At 47.1% G+C, this 20,572-nt stretch overlaps 1 protein-coding gene across 7 annotated transcripts in view; it reads left to right on the forward strand.

The window, feature by feature from the left end:
* Window positions 1–20,572, forward strand: part of LOC105291646 (plexin-A4-like) — a 331,962-nt gene that overhangs the window by 99,507 nt on the left and 211,883 nt on the right. The window contains exon 4 of one of the 7 annotated variants that reach the window (XM_011359543.2): window positions 5,250–5,468. The exons of the other annotated variants lie outside the window; for them this stretch is intronic. Coding sequence (XP_011357845.1) covers window positions 5,250–5,342 — 93 coding nt within the window. The 3' untranslated portion in view covers window positions 5,343–5,468. Of the gene's footprint in view, window positions 1–5,249; window positions 5,469–20,572 lie in introns of those variants that run through there. 7 annotated transcript variants of the gene reach the window in all.

A 20,572-nucleotide genomic window follows, 5' to 3' on the forward strand; every position in this document is an offset into this window, starting at 1 on the left:
TTGCCGTGTAACAAATTATCCCAAAACATAGAGGCTCAAGACGACATTTATTGTCTTATAGTCTCTGTGAGTCAAGAATCCAGGCGTGGCTTAGCTGGGTCCTCTGACTCAGGGTTGCTCATGGACCGCAGTCAAGGTGTCAGCTGGGGGTGCAGTGACCTCCGGGCTCAAGGCTGAAGTGGGGGAGGATCCACTTCCGGTATCACACACGTGGCTAGAGGCAGGCCTCAGGTCCTCACTGGAGACATAGGTCTCTTGCCAAGTGGGCCTCTCCATTACAGCTACTCACAGAACATGGCAGGAGAGAGAGAGAGACACACACACAACAGGCAGGATAAGAAAGGGCCTGCAAGATGAAATCCACAGCCTTTTTGAAATTTAATTTCAGAAGTGACATCCCATCACTTTTGCTGTATTGTATTCATTAGAAGTCAGTCCCATGGTCCAGCCCACACCTGGGGAGAGGAGCTTCTGCAAGGGCTTAAATACCAGGAGGTGAGGGTCTTTGAGGTAATTTTGGAGGCCGCCTGCCACATTAGGGCTTTGTTTTTGCCATTGAGGGCCCCTCAACCAAATATTCTTAAACTTGAAGCTTTTAGTGGTGTGGCAAGGGGCACAGCCCTGCCAGGGGACAAAAGTGGCCCACGCATTGAGTCCTGTCTTACGGCTCCCTGAGGTTTTGATTGTGCAGACATGTTGGAGAATCCAGAGGATGAACAGGAAGGGTAAAGTGGCCGGCCACACCCACAGGGCCATTAGATGGGGAGCTGTCCTCAGCAGGAGGCCTAGGAGCATGGGGTAGGCGGGCCCGGTGCTCTTTTAATCTTAGGGAGATGGTAGGTTATGATGGTGGATGAGAGAGATTTAGATTTTGAACCGATGACTGATGAGAGCTCTGCATGGCCATGGAGAATCCAAGCCTCCTGACTCTGGCCTCCTCTGGGACTCACCTTGCTCCCTAGGGAGGGGGTCATTTTCCTAGCGATCTGAAAGAGAAGATGGGAAGACGACTGTGCTTTGTACCTAGTAGGTACCAGGCACTGTTCCAGGTGTTTTATGTGTGTTATGTACATCGATGATCTCATGTAATCCTCAACATTTTTTTTTTTTCAGGGTAAATACTACAACCTCCATCTTATCATGTGACCTCTGATGAGCAACTCATCAGAGGTCACATGATTTGATCTAAGGCCTGCCCTTTGACTCATTTACATGATAGTATCATGGACTCCACCTGAGGCTTTGCTCTGGAGTTATGAGTAAATCTTGCCTCCACATCATGAGAGGATGATATACCCGGCCAGCATACCTGTCTGCCAGAACCTTCCTTTCATGCCCTCTGCCCCTGCTCTGGCTCAGGGCCCCAGAGCTTGGAAGGTTGTAACTGGTTTCCTGGTCTCTAGGTGCCCCCCTCTTTAATGGTTCTATAAATTGCACCAGGTTTTTCTTCCTGAAACAGCTCTAATCCTCTCAACTCTTGTAGTTAAAAAAAAAAAAAAAAAAAGAGATCACCTCATCGAGCCTTCTATGGCCCCCCGCCTGTGGCTGCACATGTAAACAGCCCAGCCACACTGAGGACGCAGGCCCTCCAGCTCAGCCTTCAGCCAGGGCCCTGCATGTTTTGAGTCTTCAAGGGCCCTGGCTAAATTTAAATACCAAGGAAGAGTTTCCCACCTGAGAGACAGTGGGATTTCCACCTACACATGGCAGTTCTCACATCAGCAACCTCCCTGCACCGGCGATTTTCCCGGCCATTTCCTTCCTGATGAGCAGTTGTGCTGGAGCCCAGATCCCCCAGCAGACTGGGTGGTGGTCTTGAGGAGGGGTGGGAGGTGTCCCAGGGAAAAGACAAGCTGTGCTTTTCCACTTACCACTGACCCGCCTCCTGGGACACATTCAGCCATTTCTGTCTTTTGGGTTCTCACTAGGATTCTGCCTCCCAACAGCCTGTGGAACTGTGTATAGTGGTTCTTGATTATTTTTCCAGTTGCAGGTTAACTAGGGTCCCTGTCGTTACTCATTTGGAGGATGGCTGCTTCTACTTAGTCATATTCCTTAACTGCTGTGCAAGCCCTCTGGAGCTGAGGATCTGATTATAACATCTCCTTACGACCCTTGTCATTTTGAGCACCTATCCCCACCAGTCTGCCGAACTCTGTTCCTCGTTCTCAATACCTCTCCCCTCAACCTGAGCTTTTGGGCTACTCTCTCAATCCTGTACCTACTTTCCCTATGTTTCGTTTACCCTCTCAGCTCTTGCCCTTTTCTTCCCGTCATTATGTAGCATTGGATTTTTACTTTGTGATAATCCACTCACATGTGTTATCCTGACCAGTCTGCCAAGGGTAACTATTCGGTAGTAAGTCCCAAGGCAGCTCTGGCTCCATTTCTTTATAAATTTGGTGACTTAAGGGACAGTGTGATCCCGCAGATCAGTTTGAGAATCATTGATTTTTAGCTCTCAAACTCCCCTTGTAGACTGCCAGTTTGGAGCCCCCCTGTCTTAAACTTGCATCATATCAATGATGCAAAAGGAATCGTTGAGCATCCCTAACTACACAAAATGATATGAATGTTCACGGCTGAGCTGGTGGCAGCCATCGTGAGGGCCTTGACAACCACAGAAAGCTCATAAGGAGTCGAACTATTGCAAATATGCTAGGAGGGGTCTCCTTATCCTTTCTAAACTCTTCATCTTCTGTTTTCAGGTAGATGAGACGTATAGCACACGAGCGTGACTGTGTGCCCCTCTCACACATACACACACACTCGCATCTTAAATGTGCAGGTGTGCCTCATCTCCATGCATACCGGTGCACGCTCACACATGCACACTTAGGAGCCAGGCCCTTTGCACTCCAGCCTGGGGCTGCTGCCCTCTGCGCTCTGCCCTCTTGGACTGAGCTCCCCCTCCCTTGTGTTCTCTCTGGGAAATTAGCAGCACACCTTCTAATCAGTTTACCTCTGATTCACCCACTTTAACTTCAGGATGATGACAGGGTGAAGCTATTTAGCTGTCAAATGCTCTCACTATTGCCTAGATGGACAGTGCCTCAGACGTCAGAATGGTTTCTTCCTCTTCCATGCGTGAGTGTATGTGTGTGCGCGAGTGTGTAGGGTGGGGAATAATGAGTCTCCCAGTTGCTTTTTTAAGTGCTTCTTGCATCTGCCTGTAATTTTAATGCCTCTTGCCTGCTGACCTCGCTTCCCGGCAGCCGGCCTAAGTGTGATTCCCATAATTAGCTTAGTGATAATTTAATCTCTCTGCTTTAAATTTGTTTTTTGAGGGACTTGGGTCTGGGGACAGGGGGAAGGGGACCTTTGCATCTTCTTTGACCTTTGTTTTTGTCTGGACTCTTTCTCTGTTTGGGGCAGGAGCAGAGGAGGGTAGCTGCGTTGGGGTGGGGTAGGGGTGGGGAGATAGGGAAGGAGAGGTCCATGGCATCATGGGTAGATCCTGGACAGGAAGCTAAAATAAAACTCTCTCTTTATTCCCTTTCTTAAAGGGGATTCCCTCTCTTCGTCCCCTTTTCTCCCCCAAAGTAGGAAGGCATGTGAGTTGTGGGTACACAAGGTACTTTAAGATGCTTAGGTAATGAGCAGCTTAAAAATGGGGAAACAATATCCTTCCTCAGTGGTCATGGCAACCATTCTCTGAAGCCAGAGGAAGGCGAGAAGTAGCAAAGGGAGCCATTCAGTGATATGCCGCTGCTTCTCTCCTCTGGGTCTAGGCCTCCCTGCCACCTTCACGACCAAGTGTCTGCCCAGGTCTGTGTCTGGGGTTGCCCAGACACTAAACTGTTAAGAAGCAGACCTGCCTGTTACATGAAGAGTTGGAACTGACAGCCAGGAAATCTCAGCTTTGTTGCTGGCTGCACTTCTGATTTTGGACAAATTGTTTATCCACACATATTTCACCTTTTGAACAACAAGCATATTAATGTACACGCACTCCACCTCTCTTATGAGTGAGCCCTTCACATCTGTAGAGCATTCCTTGATTCGGTAGGAGGAAAAAACTGATGAAAATTAAGGACATGGTGAGGATCACGTGACTTTCTGTGTTTAGTAAGCTTCTAAGAAGAGTCTTCGAACTCCATGGATGTAAACACCCACGTGAACCCAGGCAGTGAGTGTGGAAGGTCTCCAGAGGTGAGGGTCTGTCTCCAGGGGAAACCTCAGATGCTCCAAAAAGGTGCACTAACCAGTCCTCGTGGGATTCAACTCTGTGTATGCGTGTGTGCATACACACTCAAGATCCCTCTGGAAGAGCTTCAGGAAGCCCAATAAGAGAGATTAGAGATGTAAGTCAGCTGGGCCAATCCTGGCTACTCACTCAGCTCCCATGACATGTGAGGTGCTGTAACTGGGGTGAATAACCTGGGTGAGAGAAGGGGGCACACTCAGGGTGCATTCAGCTCTGAAAAGCTCAGGCACCCTCCTGCCACCTCCTGCAGCCTAGAAACAAGGTCTTTGATTTATGAGCTAAATTTTAATTAAAAGGACGGCAGGAACGAAAAACAAAAACTCATTTTGCCTCTTCAGGATAAATGGTTCACTCTCCAAACTCATTTTGTTTCTTCTCCAAATACCCCAGAGCTGCAGGCGCGTGTGCACGTGTGTGTGCATGGGTGCGTGTAATGGGATGTGGCCCAGGGCTCTGGGTCGGACCCCTCTGAGGATTATCTGCTCCCTTGGCTCTATCCTCCTGCTGTGTAGCCCTCACACCTGCTTCTTGTCTTGTCTTACAGTTTCTCTTTGCAGCCTTTTCTAACATCTTAAAAGAGATGCTTCCAGTTCTGTTCTAAGTTGCTTACAGAACTTGCCTTTCTTCGGCCACAATGATGCTTTGCTGTCTTTGGCAGAAGAGATTTTATTTTGGTGGTCACCCAAAATTCTCAGTACGCTTTGATTTATTCCTCTGAGAGTTCCTCATTAGGTCCCTTTGGCACTCCCCAGTAAGGAATTTCTCAGACTCCCAGCCCTGGCTCTCCGGGAGTTGATCGTCTCTAACACGATTGAATCTGACATGGAACTACATACAGCTCCACCCTTGGATGTAAACTCGGCTTTTCTTATGAGACAACATTTATTCACCGTCACCTTTAGCAGTGTGATATGGACCTCTTTTTTGTGAGTCCAACCTTCTAGAAGTATCCGTGTTTATTTCCTATTTAGAAATGTATTTTCTTCTGTTTAAGAGGTACCGAGACCATTCTCCTTAGTATTTCTGTGCCTCCCTCCATCAGGAAATTTCGTGCGGCCCTGTCCACTGGCTGCAGAAGCAGGAGCCAGGGGTCCCCATCCCAGCCAAAGACATGTCTGCCGCTGCCCTCCTGTGACTTCTGGGCAGCATTGGAGGAGCCACTGTGATCTCTTTGCTCCAAAGCATGAAGGAGAATCTGACCATGAAACACACTGAAAAATCCTCAGGGGAACTGACCAGCAAAAGTCTCCGGCTAAGATAAGCCAGAAAATCAACTGCAGGGCCATAGAGAGGTGGCTTGATCCAGGAGCAGGAATTTGGGCTTGCACTTGGTGACTAATTCTCATTCTTCTCTGCCACTGACTCACTTCGAGGGACAAGTGACAGTCACCCCACCCCGCTTTCTGCAGGGCTTCGGTATTATTTGCAGTAAACAACAGAGGGAATGAGCTCAGCCCTCCCCCACCTTCTGCCTGCTGCTACATTTATAAATACTCTGTCACGTAATGTCCTGGCGTAAGCACGAGGGAAGGTTCACAGGGACATAAGCATCACCTCCCAATTAGAATGTTTGTAACTGCTTGCCACTCATTTCAAACTAAGCATGTTGGTATCTGCAGACTTGCCTTAAAACACCAGCTCACCAAACCCAGGGTCTCTAGGGCCCAGGGGAGAGCAGGGTGGCAGGCCCCAGGCCTCACCCAGCCTGCTACCTGCCACCTCATCCTGGCCGTCACCTGCACCCGCTCCTCATTGGTGAGCTGAGGATTTCTGTGCCTCCACCTACATTATGGGACCAATGGTGACGTCCATTTTCCAACTTGTCAAAGTGATGTTGCCCAGAGCGCTCTGAGGCCCTGGGGCTGTTCTGCAAGATGAGATCATTGTTGCTAAATTTGCCTTTGCTGACAGCCCAGACTGGATTCCAGGGCCCCTGGCAGGCTTGGGAGCTGGTTGGCTAGGGGAGAGTCAACAGTGTGCCCCAGATCCCGCCGCTACGGCTATCCACGGAGAGGGGGTTTCTTCTCTGACGGTTTATACCTCTCCCCTTTCAGCTTCCCAGGTTCTCTATTGTAAAGATTTGCTTTCATCACCAAAACCCCACTTTGGTCTTGGAGGCTTAAAAGACCAACGTAAAAACCAGTGTAGAGAGTGTGTCCAGACCGGCTGAGAAGTGGCTTGCCACATCTTCGTTTGCCCTTGCGTGTCTTGCATCGCAAGCACTGACGGTTGGTCTTTTGCAAGCCCACCTCTAGGGATGTGAGAAAAGTTGGGTACCACAGCCTAAAAGAGCCTCTCCCCCACCGGTCTGTGGTCTATCGTTCGGACAAATGAGCTTGGAACTCGAAGGGTCCCAGGAACTAGAAACGAGACATGGAGGTCCCGTTAAGGAACCAGGGCCAATGGAAAGTGGACGACAGGACGGGGCTGCTGCTGTCCCGTCAAGGAGGCTGGGCCAAGGTGTTCCACAGAAGTAACAGTTGAGGGGAAGAACTTTCCTGCTGGGAGGACTCAGCCAGGAGCACCTTCAGAGAAGTTGGCCCTGGAGGGATAAAGGGAGGGAGTGACAGACATCTTGCCAGGGTCTAGCTGTGTATTAGTTTCCTGTTGCTGCTGTCACAGATGACCACAAACTTACTTAAAAAGAACAGAGATTTACTGTCTGATAGTTGCGGAGGTCAGAAGTCTGACACGGGTCTCAGTGGGCTAAAATCAAGAACCAGCAGGGCTTCATTCTTTTCTGGAGGTTCTAGGGGAGAATCTGTTTCGTTGCCTTTTCCAGCTCTCAGAGGCTGCCCACATTCCTTGGTTCACGGGCCCTTTCTCCACTTTCGAAGCCGCCACTTTGCATCTCTCTGACCCTTCATCTGTAGTCTCGTCACCTACTAACCACAGCTAGGAGAGGGTCTCCACTTTTAAAGGCTCGTGCGATCAGATTGACCCCACTCGCATGACCATCAGCAGAAGCTGGCTCCTCCACAAAGGTCGAAATCACTGCTTAATCGGTCAGGGCCTCTTCAGGAGGGAAAGGAGAGGATGGAAGATGAGAAAAAGTGAGCAGCTACTATGTGCTGGGCGCTTTGTTACCATAAAAGACATTTTTTCACCCCGCGTGCATTTTAGAGCTCATTTTGGCTTCACCACCAAATGCTCAGCTTTGCGCAGGGGAGAGGTTGGGGCACACAGGGAGTCTGAGGTTCCAGAAAGGAAACACTTGGAGCTAACATTGTGGGTAGCCCTCCATGCTGGAAGCTTCTGAGCATCCCGGGGCCTGTGTCCCGGGCCTCAGAGAGAGAGCGTCTTTCCTCTCACCGCTTGAAGAATCCCTGGACTCTCCCACAGGCATCCATACTTACAGGATTGATCTCCACTGGGCTTGTGAAAAGGAACAGCTGATGTGTTATATAATTCCTTTTTTCTTCAAATGTGTGTGTAACAGTATGTGCCTAAATATAGTGTTTGTGTGTGTGTGTGAGGCGGGGCCGGGGGCGGGGGTGGCGGGGGATTGTTCCTGGAAAAGCTGAGGAGGACCTGTTGGCCATTTTTGATGACTTACTGTCACACACTCCTCTGCCTTGCTTCTCATCTCGTTCTCCCTCTCCTACTTCTGCAGGAAGAGGGAGAGAAGTCACCGGACAGCGAGCATGGAGAGGGACACTAGGCGCATTGTCTGTTCTGTTTTTTTCACCGTAAGGCCAGGACTTCCCCGTCTGACCTCAGCCCTCTGGATTGCTGAGATGAGATTTTTTTTTTTTTTTCCTTCAGAGTTCACTGGGAGTGTGCAAACTAATAACACTATTAGGAAAAATTATCTGTGTAGAATGTGCATGATGTGTTTTAGTATTAACATCGGTTTACAAAATGATAAGCAGGGACAATTTCTGGTCTCCTAAATGTGAATTATAAGTTTTCAACGATACCATATGTGCATGTATCAGTCATTTAAAGCATTATAGGTTGAGTATAAAGATTTTCCTATCTCTGTTTTAATTGCTTTGAACTTATATCTTAGGCTCAGTTGATACCAAATTAGAGTTTTCTGCCACTTTTTCCAGAGGGTTGAGAACTAGGAGGGGCTTTACCAGCTCGGTCACACCAGAATTCATCAGGGAGCACACCCAGGTATACCTGGGAACCAGCCAGTGAGCCAGCTGGAGTCTGGATGTGTAAGTGTGAGTATGAGTGTGTGAGGGCCATGTGTAATCACCTCTGATGGCGTTAGAGGAGACAGGTGTCTCATTAAGTTTGATAGATTTGGAACATTTTAACCACGCGTAGTGGGACATTGGCACGCTGAAGTGAGCCAGCCATGGTCCCACTGCCCAGAGGCTGTATTCCTCAGAAGTGCTGTGGTCCAGGGGTGGCATATTTCACCACTTGGACACAGCTACCCTGAATGATGAGATTGTCGAAAGTATCGGCAAGTCTCGGAAGCAGTGCCCTCCCACACCCCGGAGGGTGCGTGCGGCAGTGCTCCCCGGGGCCACCACGTCATGGGAACAGACTGAGAGTCTGAGTCCGTGGTTCACCGCTCGCTCGTACATTTCGTGATCTTGGGCAGTTACATTGGCCTCCCTGTGTGCTAATTTCCCAGAAAACGCGCGTATGCAGCGAACCCGTTTTGGGGGCGAGCAGCCTATGAGTGAGCCAGTTTTCAGAGCAGTGGGATAAGTTGGCTGAAGTAGGGTAGGGAGGCCTTTCTCATGCCCCCTGCAGTGGGACAGCAAACAACGATGGTGGCCGGTGGCCTCAGGCAGAACCCTGAGCTCTTGCCTAATGGGTCACCTTGGCCACAAGCGTGTGTGAATGACTCAGCTCTGGAAAAATAATGCGAGCCCGTGCCCTCCCCATGGTAGGTCGGTGAACCTCACACCTCTTTTGGCCCCCAAACTGGCCACTCTGCAAAGCTATGGGGATGACTCCAGGGATGGGGGCCGGAGCGCCTTCCCTTGTTTACTTCCTTGACGAATCAGGAGGCAAGCGAGCCGGCAGGCAAATCAGGGCCTGTGGGATTTCGATCCCCTTCCTCACCAACAATGTCTCGGGCTGTCTTGCAGCTTTTCCATGTGTGAAACAAGTAGTGGGACTTTTACCTGACAGGGCTGTTTAGGGACTTGCTGCTGCTGCTGCTGACCAGCTAAGAGGTGGTGACAGTGCAAGTCTCTCTAAGAGGTTAAAACACATTCCTGACAGGTGACTTGCCCCCAGCAGGAGTCTCCTGCTGATCGCTCAGAAAGCCAGGCAACTGCCTCTGGACAGGCAACTGCCTCTGTGGACAAACTTCTTTAGGCTTCTTGTTACCAGCAACTTCCCTTTCATCTACTAAAAGAGCACAGCTTAGAAAATGGTCACCAAATTTAACGAGGAAGGAAATGGAGCCATCAGGGAAAGAAATGGGGCGAATGACCCTAAGGGAGGGGGTGACATCTGAAAAAGGTTGCTTTTGGGGTGCTCTTCACATCCTGCTCACATCCTGCTGTCACCTTGGAGGCCTCAGTTACCCACCCATGCTCCTCAGTTAATGAGGCTGAACTCCATGGGGCTCTTTGCAGAGGGAGCTTATCCAGGCTTCTCTGGCCAACGCATATCTCGAGCTTGCTAAGTGACTGCTCCTACCTATCTGGTTAATGGCTTCAAGCTTTTCCATGTCCCGGGGGAGAAGCTGGGCCAAGTGGTTTCTACTCTCTGACCTCTGAGGTTTCCCAGGCTGAAGTCAGGTCCCCCGGCCCATGTGGGCACCTGGAACAGGGGCCTGTTTTTGCTCATGTGCTTTCTACACCTTTGAAGGGGATGCTCTCTAGCTCTAAGCTGGCATCTCTGCTTACTGAACCTTCTCTTTTTAAAATGTACAGTTTTAAAAGAAGCAGATGGGCTGATGGGTGTCCTTCCAGCCCCTCTCTGCTCCAGCTCCACAGGGGGAGGCTTGACCCTCTCGGTCTTTCTGCTTCTTTTCCTTCCCCCAAACTTCTGCCCAGGTCCCGTCCAAGTCTGTGATCACTCCTTGCTCATTTGGGCTCATCCAGCCTGAGCCGACCCTCCTGGCCCCATGACCCTGGAACCCCAGGACATGAGAAAGGAAGAAAGGCTTTTTCTGTGAACAGGACAATTCCTTGTCCACGGGTACAGTGCCATGTGCCTGGAGAAACTGCATAGGGCATTACTGCTGGACTACATTCTCTCGATAAGAAAATATTGCCATTATTTGTGTGCGGGAAGAGGCCCATAGGTAACTTTGCAGCATTCGAAGGCCCACATCCTCTTTCCCTGAACTTCGATCGTGATTCTTACAAGCCTCTAAAGCAGAGATTTTGAAGCCTTTAGACACAGAACTTTTTCCTCAAATAACATCTTCTATGGAAATCAAACATAAAACTGATAAAAAATCAAGTCAGGTTGAAGTTGATGGTTGGGGTTGGTGAGGGGAAGAGGGAAGTGGTTTCAGAGCTTCCCCTTGTCTTCCCAACGCCCCCACCTCCTGCAAGGCTCCTAGACACCCCATGGAGCTCACGGAGCCCTGCTGAGTTTAGCTGGAAGCCCCCGCCCGACACAAGTGAACCATGAAATCATCCTGATATGTGGGCTGTGTGTCCTGTGTTCCTGGGGTGAGGCCTGGGAAACTGGAGAGGTATCTGTATAAGAGAATGAGAAGAATGGGACCTTTCAATGCTTCACCATCACAGCCTCACAGTAGCTGTCACCTGGGCTCCCTAGGACTGCCTCAGGCTCTGAGTGACGGCCAGTCCTCATTTTGGTAATCAGTAAAGGTATTGGCCAGTGTCCTCGACGTCAATACTGCTGCCAGATCCTTAGGGACCTCTTCTAACATTTGAATCACACAGGATCGTTTGCAAAGTCCTTTCCTGTGTTCCTGCACTTGAACGGCACACCTGCCTGAGACGTGGGTGCTGAGAATCTCGATTGTCCTTTTGCAGATAAGGAATCGGCTTAGAGAGGCCACCTGACTCAAGCGAGGTCACAAAACTAGTTAGTGGCGGGAGCTCTGATTCAGAGACCAGTACCACATTCACTATTCCACAGGTGCCTTCAACTGGCACATCTGGCAGCTCGGGTCGGAAGCAGAGCAAGATGAAGAAAGGCCCTGAATTCTAGCGGGTCCTCTGCTGCCCCCTCCTAAACCTTCCATCATCTTCTCGCGCATCTCACCCTCCTTCCAAGGTGAGCTAGAGCCAGGCTCTTCCAGCGCATATTCCCATTGTTACTTTTCGCATCTCGGCACCACGTGCATTGCTATTTTTACCCTGTACTAGAAACTATTAAGTAGGGAGAGATGTTAATTGGTATTATTACAGCAAACTGTGTCCTAGTAACATTGCAATTCAGAGGTAAGCTCTCCACTCTCCTCCCCTGCCTTTTAAGCGAAGGTAGGGATTTTATTCATTTGGCTGACAGCCAGCACAGGTTTCTATGGCTGCTGCTGGGCCTGAGGTGGGGAAAAAGAAGTGTTCAGGACTCTGACAGACACTGGACAGGCCGCTGGCCTCCACTCCGTGGTTAGTTTATGAGGGAAGGATGTGGGGGGGTGGGTGGAGTTGCGACGAAGTTGGTTCCGTTTTATCCACTGAAACTAGATTGGAGGGATAGTATGTCTGCTCAGGAAGCTCTCATGGGGTGCGGCTTACAGAGTCTTTGTGAAAGAATCTGGGGCATTTGTATTCAAGGTCCAGCTGAAAGTAAGAGATAGCGGCCATCACAGTTGTGTTCCCCTAAGCCAGAGCGAAGAATGAACAGATTAGAAAATAATAGCCATGAAGTCAGACAAATTTTGCCAAACTTCCCAAAAAAAAGAAAAGAAAGGGGATTCAACAAACCAGCTGTCCACACTGGCTACCTGGGTTCACATCCTGACAGCTTTCTTTCCCTGCCGTGTGACCTGAAGCAAGCCTCTGCGGCCTCAGTGGCCTCAACAATAAAATGGGGTGAGTAAATTTATGTGTCTCCCTGGGCTATTAGGAAGATTAAAGCACATTGCACAAAGCATCTAGTAAATACAGTGAAAATGAAAGCTGTGACAGTGGATTTTTTTCTCAAGTGTCCCGAGAATCTGTGCAGGAAGCAGCAGGAGATGATGGAAGATCTAGGTTCCAGCCTGGTCGTGTCTGCTGACTGCTTGAACCGCTGCTTGAACCCAAACCATGGCAGAGAATACCTTCCAGATCTTCTGGGTCCCCCTTCTCTACCGTGGGAAGGATAATCAGTTTGATTTCATGGCACCCTAAAACTTCCGTTTTTTTATAATGCTTATCATTTTATAAAAAATGGTTATGACTATGTATATGCAATAGTTTGTAGAAAAATATAGAAAAAGAAGAAAGAAGAAAATAAAAATCACCTGAAATCGTACCACTTTCAGAAAATTATTCATGGCATGTGAGTGTATTCCTGTGTGTCTTTTTTTTTAAAAATAAACATGTCCTTTAAATATATACACATGTTATATGTGTATATATATACACACACACATGTTATATGTATATCTTATATTATGCCTTTTCTCCACTTTTTATTCTGTGCATTTCTTCGTGTGATGAAATGTCCTTCAAACGTGATTTTTAATGACAGCCTAGAGTTTCATAATGCAGCCTTTGCGCTTTGGCTCATCATCTTTAAGCTTTCTGATTTCCTTTTTAACTCATTTATTTTCTGTTTCCGTTTTTATCTACTGTTAATTTTTGCTCCATGAATTGGATTTTTCTCTTTTTTATCTCCTCCTGGTGATTTGGAAAGTATTCATCCCATTTTAACTTCATAGTGGTTATCCTTAAGTTTTTGAAAGTGTATTTAAATCCATAAGCATCAAAGTTAAGAATTAAACAGTATGATTTTATGTCCTTCCATTGCCCCATTTTTAAGTATTTGTTTATATGACCTAGGAGTTAAGATGTTAATATTTTTGCATTATGATAATTTCAATATTCATTCATTCCTTTCAAACATTGTTTTTGACATGACTACTATATATTTTTGTAATTGTAATTATACTCAGTATTTAGATAACTCTAACAGCTTATCATTACTCGTAGATCTGTTACATTGCAAATTTCTCACCTGTGGGTTCTTAATTTTGATTTGTCTCTTGGTAGACTAGCATTCATCTTTAAGACATTGTTTTGTTTTGTTTTGTTTTGTTTTGTTTTGTTTCATGAGGGGAATACTGGTAATGTAATTTTAAGCCCTAGAATGTTTGAGAGTGTCATTCTGTTGACCTCACATGTAAATATCAATGACAACTTAGGGAGTATTTTTCTTTCCTCCAAGTTATTGAAATTACTCCATTGTCTCTGGGAGGTGAATATGGAAGAGAGGCCCGAGGCCAGTCGGATTCTGATTCCTTTGTAGCTTGTCTTTTCCTTATACCTGTCTCAGGGTTTGTAGAATTTTCTCTAGATATCGAAAAAGTTTACCAGAATATGTATACATGTGGATTTAATTTCTTTCGCATTGCATTTAAATATGCTTTTTCAGTTTACAGTGTGCTTTCTGTAGCTGAGTGCTTTCGGTGAGGTTTTCTTCAGCTGTTATGTAAACTTGCCTGATTCCAGATCCTTCCTCCTCGGTCCCATGTGGAGGACAAACTACAGCTGAGTCTGGATCTGGTCCCACCCATCCTTTACGTACTGTCAGCCGCTGTTGCGAGCTCAGTTGAGTAGGTGTCAAAGAGACCCTGTGGCCCTCAAGGCTACTAATATTTACTGTCTGGTCTTTTAGAGGAAACGTTTGCTGACCCTTGTTCTAGATACTATTTACTTTGATTTTTCAGGCAAAAGTCCTCTTGAATCTTACCGAAAAACAAATAAGAAAATTTCCCAAACATTCCCTTTCTCTTTTTTCCTTATAATAAATCTATCTCATAGAAAGATTTTGTATGTGTGAGCCCCTGTCTTTTTTATATTTATGTTTTAGTCCTCTAATAACCTTTCTGCTTATTTTTTTTCTGTTTGTTCAGCCTTACACAGAGAGGTTACATGGGGAGGTATGGTGGTTTTCTGAGAAAATAGGGTGGGCTCTTCTCTGAAATGTTTATAGATTTCCAATACCTCTCTCTCTCTCTCTCTCTCTCTCTCTCTCTCTCTCTCTCTCTCTCTCTTTGTGTGTCTGCGTGTGTGTTTCACTGAAAAACAAAATTTACCCTCATAGTGAATGATATGTGAGCTTAGCAGAGGACAGAATTCCACTCTGTGCAGTAAAGGACAGAGAAACATGCATAGAGAGGCTGTGATGACGTACATTCCATTTTAAGCGTACACACTGCCTTCTTGCATTGAAGCCCCCAGTCCCACTTCTCAGCCAGCAGCCCACCTTCAGTTGTCCCAGCCTGATTCGGTGTCCTCCTTGGTAAAACCTTACCCATGGTTCTTTGGCACCTGAAGCTCTAGGAAGGCTGCAGCTCTGTCACTGGAGGGGTGAACTCGCTAGAGCCCCAGGAGGGAGGGGTGACCGTGCAGCTATTTTTTCCCACGTAGCTATTTTTGAAAGTATATGGAGAATTTATGATTTGAATTCTTTTTGTGTTGCACCTGAATAGTGCGTGGCCTCCAGAATTCTTGCCATCGACTGCCATCTTGTAATCTCCTCACCCGGACTTCCGGAAGCAGACAGTGAGAACGTCTATCTGCCCAAAGCTGCACTCCTCACTGAATATAAATACCGTGTGAAAGCAGCACCCCTTCACTACGCGTGTTCCCACAGGCTAGCAGGGCGACTGTTGCATGCGTGTGTGAGTGTGATCATTGAAGAGGGATCGGGAGAGAGAAGGAGCAAAGTGTGAGTGCACTCTTTGTACAAATGTGAATTTGAAAATCAGGCATTTTTGCAATTTAGTCAACTCTAACTATCCACACTTCTGGAAAGGAGATTTGATGCAGATCATGGAAACAAGCAGATAATTTTAAAATGATTTCCGTTTTGTTTTGGGATACTTTATACGAAGGGCAGAGGAGCCTCCCAATTCACATCGGTCCCCCACCACCCTCCAAGCCCCCACCTGCTCCATTTACCTGTGGTCTGTGCTTACCTGGACTGGTGTTAAAACAAGCCCAGATTCTCTGACACGCTGACCTTTGGCCTGAAGGTCTTGGGAAGCAGGACTGTAAATTGAAAATGCTTAAGAAGAGTAAGCTCCATTCAAAAATGCAGGACCAGACCCTCATTCATCTTCTTTCCCTCTTATGCTTCACCTGAAAGAACCTTACAAAATCAAACGTACTCCAGCCTATCACTGCCCTTTGGCCTGTCTCTGGCATTTCTCTCTGTACTGCCAAGGAAATATGATCGTTCCAGTTCTCATTTGCGGCCATTCAGTTTGCTCCCAGCTTCTCTTGAATGATAGATTATAACCAAGGAGGTTGAATTTCAAATAAGAAAATTAAGACTCCTTTCCCAAACAAAAAATCTCATTGGTGTTCAAAACAACTTTTTAAAGTTCTCGCCCTGTGCTTTTTTGCTCAATTTTTAAATTAGGGGCTCTGTCGAAGAAAATTGTACTCAGGGGCGTTGTCCTCAGAGTTTCTTTCTTTGTTCACACAGGCAGTGCAAAGGGTCAGAAAGCTTCGTGGCTGGGCAGCAGGAGGCAGGTGGTGGCTACGCTGTGCTCTCTGGTTTGGTCTTTCCGTGGAAACGTACGGGCCTCACCTGGGCCCCTGTAGATGTACGTATTTACGCTTCCCAAGCTGCATATGTTAGGGCTGTAATTGCAGCCCGTGTCCCCACAACATCACAGACGTGAAAGGAAAATGAGAGCTTTGCACGTTCCTGGGATATAATTACGGTAATCGGCAGGCCTTGTTTGCCGTGCTTGTCCCTTTCGGCATTTAGCCCAGCTCTCCATTACAGGCTGCCTCGGGAGCGGATGAGCTTGGCAGATCTGTTTCCCAACTTGGGTTTCTTGGGTGACATTTTACCGAACTACCATATTCATACGGGAAAGTGAAAATAAATATACGCCTTGGTGAGTGTTCACGCGCTGAGCTCTTCCATGTGACCGGTACACAAATCGAGACATAGAGCATCCCGTGTTCCCCAGAAGCCCCCTCATGCCCGTTCGAGTCCCTATCCTCACCCTCCCGGGGACAACCACCCTCCTGACTCGTCACAGCTTAGATTAGGTTCTCCAGTCCCGTACTTCACAGGAATGGAATCATGCAGCACATACTCTCCTGCCTCATTCAGTTTGCTCTACTTTGTGTCTACAAAGTAGAGATTGGTCCATATCCCCCACATAGTTGTCGTTTGTTCATTCTCGTGGTCGTATAGCATCCCATTGTGTGGCTAGACTAAAATTTAGTTTTCTGTTTTATTGTTGATGAGCATTTGAAAGGGTTGCCAATTTTTGCGTTTTATAAATAGTGCTGCTCTTAACACCTGTGTGTGTGTCTTCTGGAGGCCATGTTTTCATGTGCCTATGGCGAATACACCCAGGAGTGAAATTACTGGGTCATCACATACATTCAGCTTTAGTAGAAACTGCTAAATATAGACTAGATTTTTTTTTTTTTTTAAAAAGGGCTTTTTAGTTGTGGGAGGCTGGTTAACATCCTCTCCAGAAAATAGCAGAAAGGGAATATTTTTTCCTTTTAGACAACACAGCACAGTGAGTTTTGGAGTGAGGTACCTGAGAATATTAGTTCAACGAGAATTTATCAAGTGCCCATTGTTCTAAATGACAAGGCGTATTAGTTTCCTATGGCTGCTGTAACAAATTCCCACCACGTTGGTGGCTTAAAACAATATAAACATATTCTCTTAGAGTTCTGGAGGTCAGAAGTCCGAGACGGATCTCCCTGGGTCGAAATCACGGAATCAGCAAAACCATAATCCCTCCAGCGGCTCTAGAGAAGAATCCATTTCCTTCCTTTTCCAGCTTCTAGAGCTTCATTTTTTAGCTCATGGCTCTTTCTTCCACTTCGAGGCCAGCAGTGTAGTATCTTTGAATCTCTCTCTGGTCTGTCTTCACATGGCCTTCTCCTGTGTGTAGTAAAATCACCCTCTACCACTCTCTTATAAGGAGACTTGTGATTCCATTTAGGACCCACCCAGACAATTCAGGACCATCTCCCTCATCCCAGGATCCTTAACTTAATCACATCCACAAAGTCTCCTCTGCTATATAAGGTAGTATTCACTGGCTCCAGAGATTAGGACTCAGTTGTCTCTGGAAAGCTTTAGTTAGGGTACCACACAGGGAGATACCATCATCTCTTGATTTTCACCGTATTATCCACAGATCCTGCCTTCACGAAGCATCATCATTGTACACCACAAAGTTGCTCAATCTTTCTGCTATTCCCTAGGATTCTTGTTGCGCCATGGGTAAAGGTCAGTGGATGAGACCAGAGAAGCGTATTTAAAAGACACCAAGATGTGTTTCATCAAATTGTAACTTACTTTCGGTAGTAATAAAGACTCTTGCATGGGTAGGAAGAAAAATATCAAAGTACGAAACACCCTAAATGCAATGTGGGATCTCGGTTTGGATCCTGGAACAGAAAAGAGACATTAGTGGGTAAACTGGTGAAATCCAAATATAAGCCTAGAGTTTAGTTGATTTTGTTTTAGAAATTGTGTCATAATTGTGCAAGATACTAATATTATGGAAAGCTAGGTGAATGATATACAGGAGCACTCTATATTAGCTTTTTAACTCTTCTTTAAATCTAAAATTACTTCAAAAAAGAAAATTAACAAAATACTGAGTTGTTAGCTGAATACCTTTTTCATATACAAAAAAGTACATTTACAATTTTTTTAAAAAAACACTTCATTCCATTAGTAACTGTGGTTTCAAAGATGTCAAATAATTTTAAGCTATGGTTGTTGCACATGACTATTTAAGCTTTTATAATGCTTTCATACTATCTTTGTCCTGCAAAAAGCTGTTTTATGTTCATTTAAAGCATATTAATATTATTGAATCAAGGCAAGAGAATTTTCCAAAACCCATTAAAAAACCTGGGTAAAAAAAAAAAAAAAAAAATGCAAGGCACCCACTCGAATACCACAGTGGAAAAGCTCCAAATTCCATCTGTTTATGTGACATGAGAGACAGGGTCCAGTGCTGGCAGAATTAGTTTAGAAGGTCCAAAAGGTAATGATGAGATTTAAAAATATATAACCGTTGAAATATAAATGGAGATTGGTAAGTAGTGAGACAAATAAGATGACGTTTGCTCTCTCGGTGGGAACATATGGGTCATCTCCAGTTCTACCCAAGACCTCCCAGGGGGAGCTGGCGCTGGAGCTGAGGGTGGTCCTTGGGTGTGAATGGAGAGGGAGTCCTGCCTTCAGCCCCTCTGATTGATTCATCAACTCCTCCCTGGCCCTCCCCTCCTCTCCTTTCTTCCCGGCCCCATTACAGGGCTTAGTCTGTTTAGGGCTCCCCAGCGGCCCAGACAGCTCACGGCTGAGTTGTTATCTTCCCGTCGCACACTTATCTGGGCACGGTTAGAGCTCCCTAATAAAATTTGTCACTGACTTTAATCCCATCACTGTCCAGACCTGCTTGCTTAGCCTCTCTGCTTGTTTAGGCTTTGCTTGCACCTCCAGCCTCTTCTGAGGAAATTGGTGGAGATAGGTGTTTGAAGAGAGCTCTGGGCCCTACAGACAGGAGAAGCCAACCAGGGCCACCAAATACTTCTACAGTAATTAGGGACAAATGGCTTTAGTCTCCCTCCTGCCTCTGGGGCCCATCAGGGACAAGAAGCAGGAGAGGGGGACGCCTTCTCTTGTCCGTGCTGTGAGCTGCAGAGGCTGGCTTCTGTCTGTTCTCCCGAGGACTCCACGTACCCCCTCCATTCCTCCTTGGTCTCCTGAGATGCTCTGGGCTGGGGAGAAGAGGCTTTTAGTCAGCTCACTGGGAGCCATGTGCGCACACCCCCAAATTCATTGCGGGATATCTGGGCCCCGTGGACTGTCCTGGCAGGCTTCTGTGATTGTTGAATTCTCTCCTCAGCTGTGAGAGAGATGCAGTTTTGAAGCCCAGAAAGGAAGTCTATATAGAGAATGCAAAGGGAAATTCTCCAAGGAGCACTTTCGTTCAGCAGATATACTCTGGATACCCTCAAAGACATATGGACTGTGTCTGGTGTGTCACCCTACAGTGTGTGTGTGTGTGAGTGTATTGGGATTTGCTGCGTTTCCAAGTATAAATGTGAGCAGTGCCCCATGTGTGTGTGCGTGCACATGTGCGCGCGCGTGTGTGGTAGATACGCGGGCACACTATCCTATAAGCTCGCCCTTCCTCCCTCCTCATCCACTTTGCCACACAGCTGCTACCTGTCTCCTTCTCATTCCCGCTACACCATCCTGAGCCAGATGACCCTCCCCATTCCTGAAGGTAAACCTGTTTTCTGTAAATCCTCTCCTGTGTTGTCTCAGCTCTAAAGTTCTCCTTCCTCAGCCATCAGGGCTTCAGGCTCTCTCTTCAGGCACCTGCCAGGAAGGAGGCAAACACCGTAATGGCCAGAGCTGCCTCTTCGGGTACCTGCCGTGCAAGTGCAGACAGCCCAGCTGAAGCTGGAGGCAGGCAGACAGCTTGCAGGCAGACAATAGGTACTGCCTCTCAGAGCTGCCTGTCTCCCTGAGATCCTGTTGCCTCTGAGGTCAGGAGTCGGCCCCTCTGCAGCCTCCAGCCCCAGCCCAGGGCAAAGAGCCTGCCCTGATGGCCAGAATCAGCCTCAGCAAGGGCACGCTGCAGGAGCTGCAGGAAGGTGGGCAGCTCACAGTGGGGACAGGAAGAGGGCTGCCATAACAAAGTACTGTAGGCTGGGTGACTTAAACAAGAAGTTTATTGTCTCACAGTTCTGCAGACTGGAAGTTCAAGAACAAGGTGTCAGCAGAGTTGATTCCTTCTGCGGCCTCTCTCCACTTATAGATGTCCATCTTCTCCCTGTTGTCACAAGGGCCTTTCCTCTGCACCTGTCTGTGCCTAAATTTCCTCTTCTTGTAAGGACGCCGTTCATATTGGAATCAGGGTCCACCCTAATGGCCTCGTTTTAACTTAATCGCCTCTACAGACTCTATCTCCAAATTCGGTCACATTTCAATGTGCTGGGGTGAGGACTTCAACATGTAAATTTTAAAAGGACACAGTTCAGCCCATAACAAGGTCCACTCTGCCTCCTCTCTGTGGGGCCATTTCCCAGCTGACTTCTGCTTAGAGCCTCACAGAACCCTAGCTCCTCCTCCTGCATGGATGATGAGGCAGCTTCTGGTTTTGTTGCTTGCAAACTAACTGCAAAGAAAATGGAAGATTATTTTATTTTTTTGGCTCTTTTACTACTTATAGGATAAGGAGAAGGCAATGCCCACGTACTGGCATAACAAGAACTTTGGGATGTGACTTATAGTAGT

The sequence above is a fragment of the Pteropus vampyrus genome, unplaced genomic scaffold (assembly GCF_000151845.1).
Source record: "Pteropus vampyrus isolate Shadow unplaced genomic scaffold, Pvam_2.0 Scaffold48, whole genome shotgun sequence".
Classification (NCBI taxonomy): Eukaryota; Metazoa; Chordata; class Mammalia; order Chiroptera; family Pteropodidae; genus Pteropus; species Pteropus vampyrus.